The 12349-nt window shown below is 49.8% G+C and overlaps 1 protein-coding gene across 1 annotated transcript in view; it reads left to right on the top strand.

Annotated features, from left to right (window-relative positions):
• Positions 1–12349, top strand: part of CNTNAP2 (contactin associated protein 2) — a 1951553-nt gene that overhangs the window by 1719615 nt on the left and 219589 nt on the right. Inside the window, exon 17 of the mRNA XM_041753355.1 lies at positions 3626–3844. Within this exon, the coding sequence (XP_041609289.1) occupies positions 3626–3844 (219 nt within the window). The remainder of the gene's footprint in view (positions 1–3625; positions 3845–12349) is intronic.

A 12349-nucleotide genomic window follows, 5' to 3' on the forward strand; every position in this document is an offset into this window, starting at 1 on the left:
ATGGGGGCTAACGCTCTCTTCTCCACTGAGCTAAGAAATTTGTCCCAAAAGAACCCTCAAGACCCTCCTTGTATCCTGTTAGCCAGAAAAGAGTGTTGCATCCCATTCTCCACGGGTTACTGGCAAGGAGCATGAGGTTGCCACATTTGCCTTAGACAAATCCAGATGCGTGCTCTGGGTCTGGGGTAGGGCCATGTATACCGGAAGCATATGATCCAATGAGAGTACGGACAAAACTGGAAAAGGGGGGGTGTTGGCCGTGCATTGGAGGAACATTCTCCATGGATCTCCCCAGTTTCTGCCTGTCTTCTGAGCAAGAGGCATTACTAGCTTTGCTCACACCTTTCTAAGGATGTGAGGATGGCAAACAGTCCCAGAAGATAGAGGCGGATTTCTTTCCTGACCAGGATGATGAAGCTAATGTCTCTCCTCAGGGCTAAAAGCATGTTGGCTTGCCAACAGCCAACCAGCACAATCAAAGAGCGGAGTTTCTTAAGCTCAGGTTCCTTGACAGTGATACAAGCTCGCGGCCTATGCAGCATCCATCTGGGCTGCTCCGCATGGAAGTGGGGGGATGAGAGAAACCAATGTGGATCCGAAGCCCATGCTGCCTGCTGCACCGTGAATAACAACGTCTTTCATCTCTGAGCCAAGGGCCTTCTGTCTTCTGCCAACACCCCTGAAACCACGGGAGACGAGGCTGTCAGTTTGTAAGTAGGGGAAAACCTCTGACACCTGCCAGTTCTTGACACCCACACAAAGACAACCATCAGGGTTTGCTACAGTCTTCTGTCCAGTGAGCCACCCTGGACACATCCCATTCCATTTTCACACACTCATTTCTGGAAATAAGATTACTTTCGGTGTGTAAGAAACTCCTTCTTTACTGGGAGAAGCAGGGAACGCCGCAGTCTCCAACCGGGCACACGCGTGGAGTAAGGGCCGTGTCATTGGCTCTCGTGTCTTTTATGCGGCCTCCCTTTTATTCGCTCCCTGACTCTCTGTAATTATCTCTTTTAAAATGTCAGCTCCTCTCACCCAGAAGAGCAAGAGCAATCAGCCACAAACTGAACTTTAGAAGCTTTTAAAATCCACTTGCTGTTCGACTGGGAGATGGATTCTCAAAGGCATCCCTTAGCCAAGTCAGGGAAGCTGACACCGAGCGACTGAGAAAAAGGAGCCCTTTGCTTGGCAGTCACGCTGGGCCTGCGGCAGCGCCTTCCTCGGGAAGCAGGGGAAGGGACGTGGGAGGTACAAGGATTGTGAATATTTGCACCTCAGAGCCGGAGAGACTCCTTCAGGAGGAAGCTGCTTTCAGATGCTTTTGACCATGACCGCCTCTTACTGTGCCCAACTGGGACCCTAGAGACTTCTCTTCCTTCTCTAGAGTGAAGTGTCAATGTTAAGAAGAGCATGGGCCAGAGGAAAAAACATGGGACAAGCATGTGTGACAAGCATGGGACAAGCAAAAACATGGGACAAGCATGTGTGACAAGCATGGGACAAGCAAAAACATGGGACAAGCATGTGTGACAAGCATGGGACAAGCAAAAACATGGGACAAGTATGGGACAAGCAAAAACATGGGACAAGCATGTGTGACTCTGCTAGTGTGACAAGCAGAGAAAAAAGTATGGACGTGTCCTAGCTAACTGTCGGTGCTCAGAGTTTCCCCAGATGGTGACAATGTAAAGACCTGGACAAAAAATTCATCAGAGCAGGAACAGAGGAGGAGAGGAAATTAGAGCAGCGTTTACCCCTCCAAGTCAAACCTTGGGGTTAAACTCAATTTATCCCTAAATCCTATTTCCCTGATGGTTGTTGATGCCTTTAAAATGAAACCATCTTTCCTACTTAGCTCAGGAACCCGCTTGCTCTTGCTCTCCTGACAACTTGCATTTAAAAATGCATCTGCTAAAACGTAGCGCTACATGAACAAAACAGCTTCAATCCGAACGCGGTGGCTACTTCTCCCCACTGACTCTGCCAGAAACCCAGGGAATGACCGTTGGGTCCACGCGTCCCAGGCTCATCCACCTGCATTCTGACATTTCCGTGGAAACCTCGGTGAAGGTCACCGGCCTCCACTGAGTCACAGGGACCCCCGGAGGCAGGCGCTCCTAACGCAGGGGGGATGCTTTACGGAGGACACGTAGATTCACCACAGGTGTTAAAATTAAACTTCTCTTTCTAATGACATAAAGGATCAAAATTCCTTGGTACAATTAGGTTGATTAAATTGAGCTCGGCGTCCAAAAATCCCTGCAGCTTCGTAAAGTTAATGCAGCTTTCAGAGGGGCCTGACCGAGAGGCAGGGAACAGTCGAGGTCCTGGGAGACTCTGGCCCACTGTGGTTTTTAAATTAGAAGTTTGATTGCTTGCGACACCATCTCAAAATGCTACCAGTCCACAGAAGCTGAATTTTCCATTAGCCAGGGGGGAAAAAAATGACAGATATTTAATTAAACTGCTTAGAGATTAGGCGGAAAGCTTAGTGGATAGATAAAGGGGCCGAATCTCTTTATAAGCAAAGTTAGGAAATCCACTCGGGTGCCACGTCTTTAATGCGGAAAGGAGCTCACCAAGCCGAGGAGCTGGGGACCTGGGTGCCGCCTTCGCACTGAGCTGCCCCTCCTGCCAATCGCAAGAAAAATGCACATTCAAAAGGCGTGTTTATAAAGCGTTAGGTGGTCACTGAGGAAATTAAAACCTAAACTGTGAAGTAGGAAAGCTCCTTACAACCAAAGCTGCCAAAGCAAACCACCCTAATCCATTTTTCTCTTGTTGAAAGGTGATTTATTACGGACTTTGAGCAGATCCCTGAAAAAAAGAGTGATGTGTGGTCAGTGCTGGAGGCGCAGGTTATGAGAAGGATCGGGCATTCCAGATGGGGAATGGCCTTGCTGTCCGGCAGATGGCTGCTCTGCAGGAGTCTTGAGCCTCCTCGTGGGTAGCCACGGCCGCCCAAAAGGATGCAGGGCACCTTCGTAGCCCCAACGCTCACAGCTCCCCGGCCTTCAGCAGGAACCCCAAGGGACTACTTCAGTGATAAACAGTGTCATCAGCTCTCCCAAAGAGTAGCTCTCAACTCCAGCTCTATATTCATATTTTCCAAGGAGCTTTGAAAAATACCCGTGCTGAGCCCGAATCCCGGCAGATGGAGCTTCTCCATAAAGCTCTCCGGGAGCAAGTCCCTGTCCTGGGAGCTGCTGAAGAGGTACCCCGTGTGCAATCAACAGGCCGGGGGCTCCGAAGCCTGACAAGCCTGGGTGTAGGTCCTGAGCCCACTGCCCATATAAACGTGAGACACCAGCATGGGCTTGACTCCTCCAGGTCTGGGTTTGCTTATCAGGAAAGAGCCGGTGATGGCAACCTCTTGACAAGCTTCTAAAGACCAAGTAAGATCAATGTATTCCTGGTTCCCAATCCCTCCCCTCGGAGGAAATATGATTAGAGTGGATTGATGCTTTATCCTTCCTCAAATGATTTAGCCATGAACTTTTGTGGCAAATGACGGGCTTAGATGATTTCTCTCTCCAGGCCTTATCTTTCCACTAGAAATCACTGCTCTTTGGTATCTGGGAGGAAAATACTCATGTGCCTTTCATGCTTTCTGCTCCTCCAGCTGCCACCGAAGTGTCCTTTTCATTTGATGTCGGAAATGGGCCCGTGGAGATTGTGGTGAGGTCGCCGTCCCCTCTCAATGATGACCAGTGGCACCGGGTCACCGCGGAGAGGAATGTCAAGCAAGCCAGTTTACAGGTGGATCGGCTGCCACAGCAGATCCGCAAGGCACCCACAGAAGGTCACACCCGCCTGGAGCTCTACAGCCAGCTGTTTGTTGGTGAGTGATGGAAAGGCCTTTGTAACTTCCCTCTGTTGTTGTTGTTGTTGTTTTAAGATTTTATTTGTTTAGAGACAGGGAGTGCACCTGGGTGAGTAGGGAGAGAAAGGGAGAGAATCTCAAGCAGACTCCCTGCTGAGCACAGAGCCCACCATGGGGCTCAATCTCAGGACCCTGAGATCATGACCTGAGCCAAAACCAAGAGTAGGACGCTGAACCGACTGAGTTACCCAGGGCCCCGCCCCACCCCTCATTGGCTTTAATAACCTTCACAATGGAAAAAAATAAAACAGTCTCTGGAATGTGTTGATAGAGATCTTTCCAAAAGTAAGAGGCTAGGTTCCGGGTAGTCTCCATCAAGACAGAGTGGAAGGAGGAAGATGACTCGGGAAACCTAAATCTGGCTTTGCTCCCCACTCTGCAGAGCTCATGGTCCTTCGCTACAAGATCAGAGGGCAGGCTGGGGTCTCTCTGAGGTGCCTGGTCTGCTCACTGTTAGGTCTGTGGTTTTAGACCTGTATAAAATTCTTTGATAATTTAGGGCACTTGCAACTGTAAAGAAGGAAAGGAGGGAGGGAGGGAGGGAGGGAGAAAGAGAAGGAGATTAACTCCCTCCCTTTAGGTTTGCTTGAAATGATAAGTAGAAATCTATTATTCCCTTCCCTGCTCATCCTCAGGATTCCAGGCAGAGAAAGATGTGACCTCTCCCTTTCATACTATCTTTGCATGAGAAAGAGATCGACACTGAGCAATTCAGAGCAAAAGTTTGCAAGATGTCCATCTAGCCTCACCATCTGGTCTTTGCTTTTGACATATTCCAGCTGAAGCTAATGTTATTTCAAATCAATACCTGTTTCCATGACGAAATACTAAATTTTGTTTTCCGGAACACTAATGTTTTAAGAAATGAGCCATTTTTCCTCTGTTGAGTGACAGGAGAACGAGTCTGAAGGACTTTCTAGCTATGTGCCATCTCAGACCCCCTTTCGGAGTTTCTGGGGGTTAATTGATCGAGTCAGTCAACTGTGGCAACCCCAGCCCTAGCAAAACCAGACACGACCTGGTTGCTGTTCCTACCACCTGTCACCCCACACTAGAGTCTCACTGAGGGTCAGCTAATTTTAACAAGGGCCAGAGCCCTGCAGTGTCCTTCATAATTGTGTTGGAATGCTTTAAAAACATTAGAAAGTCACCAAAAGAGAGGTAACATTGGATGTCAACTCCTTTGGTGCCATGTGGGCAGACAACAAATGTGTTAACTTAGTTAGCTTTGGAAGTAAGAGTGACCTGTTACCAAGCCATGTCATCAGGGGCCATGACAGTCATAGGTTCTGAGATAAAATACTCCTCGACCCCAACCAGAACCCAGCCCCTTCCAAATCCCGCCCTCACGCCGTACTCAAAATTACACATGAGTCTTAAATTATTTTTTATTAATTAAATATCCGGGCTGCTGATTCCTGCTGCATATCATGAGCAGATTTCACTGGGATAAGGTTGCCCAGATTACCTGGGATAAGGTTGTTTTCCTCAACCGTGTCCATCTCAAGCATGCTAGTTAAGTCCTACCTGGTTTCCAGAACAGGTGACCCCAGCTGACCCGACTTTCTTATTTTTCTGAACTTGTCTCTGGGTATAGAGGTCCAACTTTCCTTCTCTCCCTTTCTTTCCATGGACTAAAGCTATCTTCGGAAATGTTGGAGACCAAATAAAGTCATAAATGGGAAGAGATAGGGGGAGCATTTATGACGGTCTCAAAAAGAATTTTGATTCTGCTTAAACAAGAGCAACTGCCAGGAAGAGAACAGTAGAGGGCCAAAGTCACAATTCGACAGAACAGTTGAATTTTAGAGACAGGCAGAAAAACAGCATCTCAGGAGGAATGAAAGGGGAATGGGAGGAATAAGCACGGGAGAAAGGAGCCGAGGAGAGGCTTCCATGAAATTCTCTGTGTTTGCTATCGCCAAGTCAGAGCAAGGGCCGTGTGTAACATCAGGCCAGAAAACATGTTCTTGGAATTTAGGAATTATGGAACCCCTGGTGACCTGGGAAAGAAGCTGCAGAACAGGGGCGCTGCCCTGATGAGTCAGCAGCTGCTTTTCACTTCTGAAAACGAGGAGGTCCATGTCCCATTTCTAATCTCCTGTCGTCTCAGAGGTGGGCAAGGTGCGCACCCCCCAGACACAAGCGATTTTGCACCAGTGTGAAAAAATATCGTTCTGCAACAGACATCCCTCCCAGAGGAGGAGAGGGAGGCTTGTTTCCAGAAGGAAAATCAGCTCAATGACCGTGAAATCCTAGAGCCAGTTACCACAAGACTATGCTGTAGGGATTCGGGGGACCCGAGAGCTGTTCTGACTTCAGCTCTCATGAGACGCTCTGTCCTGACCCAGTGTCACCACTTTCCCTCTCGAGCCTCCTTTTTCATCTGTCTCATAAAGGAGTTGGGTTTGTCGGTCTCTGGAATTTCTTCCCACGTCAACCATTTGTGATTTCGTGTTTGGACATGGGTTAGGGGGGCCTCAGATGCTGAGCCGTCATCCTTCCCACGGTGTCGTGTGGCTCACGTGGGCTTTGGATCCCAACTCTGCCCCCACAACCCCCCAAGGAACCACTGGCAGGTGACTCAGTATTTCCGTATGGAATAGGGATACAGTTCCCACTTCTCAGGGGGGTTGATACCATCTAGGATAAGCACTCTGGAGTGAAGTCCAACTCCTGAAATGTGAGTTATTTCTTTATCTTTGCTTTTACCTTTACTCCTTTAGCTTTCTTCTTCCATGTAACACTCGCCCCCTTCTACAGAACCAGCTTCCAACTGGCTCATTTCTCCTTTCCTAAAGTACTGGCCTGATACGTGGTCACCCTAACCCACACACCCCGAAGGAAAGTCCCCATGGTGCAAACATTCCCTCAATATCCAAAATCAGGCTGCAGTTACTCTGCTTACCTGTCGCAGTGGCCACAGAGCAGGAGCAGCAAGCAAGAGCCCAGAATTGTTCTCAGTTGGCCAAGGAGCCTGCAAGCATCCATGTGAAAACATCACAGGGGCATCAGAGTCACAGCCCAGACATGTGGCAGAGCTGCCCAAGAGCTCCTTCTCCGTTCTAGAAAAGAGGTGCTTTGACTCGGCCTAAAGCTAAAACAGACTGGAAGTCCTTCTTGGCTTTACGCACAGAGTGGGCTCTAAGGGGAAGGCCAGGCTCGTGTGTCCTTCCTCAAAGTCACTGGAGAAACAGGGAAGAACAGTCCCCCTCACTCGACATCTAAAATGTAATTAAAAGCTGTCATCGAAAGGGAATTAACACAGGTCTGTAGACAGTGATTCTCATTTCTATGAGAATGATTATTACAGCCACGATTCTGCCTTAGTCAGAAGGTAACAAATAAACTTAAACACAAAAGGTGCCATGAGAAGAAGGAAGCTGTGGCTGGTATTTGTCTGAAAAACGCAGGAAACTTCCTCATGTTTTTGGTCCAACCATGAGCAACTAGTGTATGATGAGCTCCTGGGATGGCCCAGCAGAGCCCCTTAAACCACATGGTGGTCTGTAGCTCCAACCAGCCCGGGTGCTCAGACCAACATCCTCCATGGCAGCCAAGGGCCCTATTTTTCCTAGGACGCAGAGAAGAGCAGACATGCCCAAGGTCACTATCTGGGCATGAGCCATGCCAGGCTGGATTGAGCCAGAGCCCGCTTTGGCACAGAGACGTCGGGGGAGTTGGGAGCCCTGGCCGCTGAAGCGACACTGTCAGGGCTATGAGGGGGCCAGGGTGTCTGCTGGGCCCTCAGCCTGCAGCCAGCGGCCAGCCCGGGGCATGGTCAGGGAGCTGGCGAGGGTGAGCCATCGAGGAGAGCCAGGCAGGCCATTCAAGGCAGGTGGCCGGCGGGGGAGTTGGTTTGCAGCAAGCCAGACGCAGGCCAGAGCATGTGACTGTGCTCGGTGGTGGTTTGAGGAGGAGGCCAGAGTTTGGGAGAGCAGGAGGCTGCTTCAGGAAGGTTCGGGAAGACTCAGTGGCCTAAGTGGCTCTTTGAGAACCCGAAGCAATGACAAATGTCCCGGGTCAACCACTTGACCCTGACCTCTTGTGAAATTTGTCTGGAGACTAAAGGAGACCATCCCTTCTGTGCAAGAGGTAGCCCAAGAGGAGGTGGAAAGCCGAGCTCCATGCTCGTTCCTTCAGGATCTTCTGTGCTCTGCGGATGCCTGGCTGGAGACAGGAGGAGCTCGGTCCTCAGGCCTCAGGGCACAGGGGAGCAGCAGAGCCTGCAGGCTTCTCTTCCTCCAGCAGTTTATCTTTCAGGAAACTCCTCCTGAGCTGCCACTTGAGTTCATGGACGACTGGAAGCTTCTTAAATGGACTTAGAAGTCAATGAGGACAGAGTGCTATGACCGTTCACTAAGCGACGTTGCATGAGCAACCCCATAAAACAGCCCAACTTCCCCCAACACCACGATGTGATTTGTTTGGTCAGCTGTTGCTCACGCCCTCTGGATTCCAAAATCCTGAATGGATACTTCCCCTGACATCTGAAACGCAACGGCGTTGGGAGAGGAAAGAGAAAATCAGCATTTGTTGTCTTCGAGGGAGAAAAATGGAACTGCAGCCGTAAGGCGCACCCAAATCTGTGTATGAACAGAACGGTCCTTTTTAGTATCCAAAAAGTTTAGAATACAAACGGTACAGTCCAGACGGCAGGAATCAAAACACAGAAAATATGTTGCTTGTTCCCATTTCCTGCAAGCCTGCCTCAGTAGCAACAATGTGAGCGCGGGCTGGCATGTTCCGAGCCACACTGCGAGGCCAAGTGCGCCCCATGCTCTGTTCAGCTCTGGGAAAGCAAGTACTATGACTCATTGCTGCTGGATTTTCACACTGGAGAAACTGAGGCTGAGGACTGGTCAGCAGCCCAAAGTGGTGCAGCAGCTGGTAAGGGACAGAGGCGAGACTGGACCCCTCACAGTCTGATTCCAGGGACCCAGCTCCTAACGGTTCATCTTGCCGAGGCAAAAATTACACCCACATTAAGCAGGCAAAGGAGATTTCGCTCAAGGCTACTGCAGGGGGGAGGCGGGCCACGGCTTAGTCGCAACCCCACTGGAATAGTGGGAGAGTTGGTTTTCCAGGTGTTGGTTTTTAGGTGTGGTAAGACACACGAGGCGAGTTTTACGGAGCTGGGGAAGAGAGATGAGAGACCACCTGTGTTTGCTAACAACTGCACCCAAAGGAAAAGCTCACTTTCTCCTGGCTTCCTGGCAGGAGGGGTCGTTTTACAAAGTGGAGTGAGGGGCCCACACTCGCTCGCCCACAACCTGAGAGATACTGGCAGGAGCAACCTTGCCGTATACCTTTCAAAGAGACGACTCCTGGGTCCCCAGTAAAACTGGCAAAAAAAAAGACTTTTGGGAAACAATTTACATCTCAAAAGGGAAGACAAAGAATTTACGAGTTTTCTTAGGTGAATCTTTTAAGAAGAGGGGAGTCAGGGGTCTAGGATCCGCGAGAAACCTGTCTGGTGTTGAGTCAAGCTGAAGGGAACGCTGCAGCCCTCTTGGTCGGTGTATACCAGCGTTTCTCATCTGGGGTGACCTTGGGGCCCACCAGGTATCTGGAAAAATGTGGTGGCTTCCAGTGCCACCTCCAGCCACAGGCTGCAAGCAGAACTTTCTGCAACGCACAGGGGAATCCATCCCAACAAAGACTTGTGCACCCCAGACGGCAGCCCGGCCCCCAGGAGGAAACACTGGAGTAGGAGACTAGGAGGTCAGGCCTAGCCTGAGTTGGCGCCAGCAAGTATTCTGCGCATCACAAAGTCAAAATGCAAAAGATCAAGGCGGTCAGAGGACCACGCGCAGACACAGTGTTGGGCTTAAGAGGAGAAGCAGAAGCAGTCTTGGTGGGGATGAGCCGCCCCACTTGAGAGTCTCCGTGATACAAAAATAAGCTGTTTTGTCTTTTTTACTTATGTTGGTAAACCCTTTGCAAGGGTTGTCAAAGTCAACACAGATCTCTCTAGAACCCACAGATGTCTAGAAAACGCCCAGAATCCTAGTCTTCTTTCCATGATCTCCCAGTCCATTGGCTCAAGGCAAAGCAAAGCCAACCACTGAGACATCAAGTTAGCAGCAAGGAAAGAGTTTCTTCAGGAAGCAGCCAAATGAGGAGAGAGGAGGACAAGCCTCACACCCCCCAAAGGGGGAGGAAACACATTTTTATAATCTGAGGGGTTGAGATTACACACACATTGATGGAAAGGGCCCGGAACTTTAGGACTATTCGAGGAAAGATGGGGCATGTGCATTGAGTGACATACATGTGACATTTATCCCATGTTTACGGGGGGAGGGGGGGGCCTTAACATCAGAATGAGGCAAACTTCAGCCCCTGACTCTGTTGCCTGGTGAAGTGGGGGAGACCCCCCTGAGACCTTGGCCCAGCCCATCCCAAAGATGTCACCTAAGGTTCTTGGTCTTGTCAGGAAAAAGATTTCAAGGACAGACACACAGCACAGCGGACCAGCAGCACAAGTGGGAAGGTTTAACAACATGAAGGTCTACTCCCAAAATGTGAGAGCAGGCGAGCTCCAAAGAGAGAGTGGGTGCCCTGGGTGTCTGTCTTTCATTGACAGTTGTTAACTAGGGAGTGGAATATTCATTACTTGGAGCTGGGATTCCTTGGAAGCAGTTTTTTGCCTTTTCTTCTTGATTTGGTTAGAGGTTTCCGGTCATGGCACCCGCCATCTTTGACCTGCCCGGTTGGTCTGGCTTCTTGAGGAAGTGCTGCCAGGACAAGGCCTCTGATGTTCCCCAGAGCTGGCCTCCAGTATCCTGTTAGAACCTAACAAATCGCCAATTCTAGCAACATCAGGAGGTTATCTTGACAAAGAGAAGGAGTTGTGGGCATGCTCCAAGAGCCAACCTAAGCTGGATGGAGCCTCGGGCTCGCTATCTCAGGTAAGGAAAGTAAAGCTTTGCTTGTCCCCAGGCTGGAACCATCTCAGTTGACCTCGAGTCCAGGGTTTCTGCAGACAGCTGGCAGGTTTGTTGGTGGGGTCTGAAAGACACAACAGCTGATGGGGAGGAAACAAGTCTCTGGAAAGCAAGCTTTCACCTCTCTGCTACTTTCCACTTCATTAACCCTACAGGGCACAGTTTCACCAGCAGCGTCCCACCCACTGTCCTTCATGAAATATTTTCTTCTCTTGGGCCCCGTGGCAGTGTACTCACCGGCTTTGCCTCTCACCTTTTGCTTGCTACGACTTCGTCCCTCCTGTGTGTTCGCTTCCTCTCCATGACCACTAGATGTTGAAGTGTCCTAGAACCTTCCTCTCTTCACTCATCTGTTTCCCCCAAATGATTTTATCCAGTCCAGTGGCATCCGATACTACCTAGGGACTGAGGACTCTTGAATCAAAATCTCCAGGCTTCGCTTCTCCCAAGAATCCTGCATCCACTTATCCAACTGTCCACTTAGCATCCCAGCTTGGATGTCTACTGGGCATCCCAGAGAAACTATGGCAGGCTCTTGATGGCAACCCCAAACCTGTTCTTCCACCAACCTTCCCATCTCAGGAAATGACATCACCACCTACCATTTTTGCTTGAGCCCCAGATTTGGAGTTACCCTGGATTCTTCTCTTTCCCTCATCCACTGTCCGTCAGTAGTAAGTCTTGTGACTACCTCTACTCCAGACTGTGCCTGAGGTATGTCCACTGCTCTCCACTACCACAAGTCCTACCCTCGCCAAAGCCATGGTTGTTTTTTGCTTGGACTGTTGCTGGTCTCCACAGTGTGGGCATGTGCCATGGACACGCCAAGTTTGTTCCTGCTCTAGAGCATTTGCACTGGCCATTTCCTCTGCCTGAAGTACCTCCCCAGACACTGGAGAGCCCAGGTCCTTCTTGTCCTTCATGCCTCAACCTCACCTACCTTCTCAGGGAGGCCTTCTCTCGCCACTCAACCTGATGTAACCAGTCACTTCCCATTTTACCTTGTCCTTAGCACTGGTGATATTCCCATTTCTCTCTGTGTCCTTCCCCGAGGGGATAGGCTATGTGGTAACAGGGACCTAGACGGATGCTGCAGTGGATGCCCAATGGATATTTGCTGAGGATGCAGTGAAATGAGTAACTGAATGTATGTATAGTTTGTCACTTCTCGGAATTAATAGTTATATCGCCATCTTCGGAAATAACCTTGTTCACTGGGTACCACAGACTAAAATCAAGCATGACAGAAGCAAAAAAAAAAAAAAAAAGAGAGAGAGAGAGAGAGAGAGAGAGAGGAGACAGAGTCTCTGAATATTATGAAAGACAGCATCTCTGAACAGTGTAGGCGCTAACTATAGTTTTCAGCCTCCTTCTTTCGAGGCCTTGTCTCCCTGACAACTGCTGAGATGCTAGCTCGGACCCTGATGCAAAGAGCTTCTCCCTCAATCCTTATAACTGGTCCCCTGGTTCTCCCTCAGACAGAAATAAGGAGTGATGCCATGGTTGGAAATCA

The sequence above is a fragment of the Vulpes lagopus genome, chromosome 4, assembly GCF_018345385.1.
Source record: "Vulpes lagopus strain Blue_001 chromosome 4, ASM1834538v1, whole genome shotgun sequence".
NCBI classification, from domain to species: Eukaryota; Metazoa; Chordata; class Mammalia; order Carnivora; family Canidae; genus Vulpes; species Vulpes lagopus.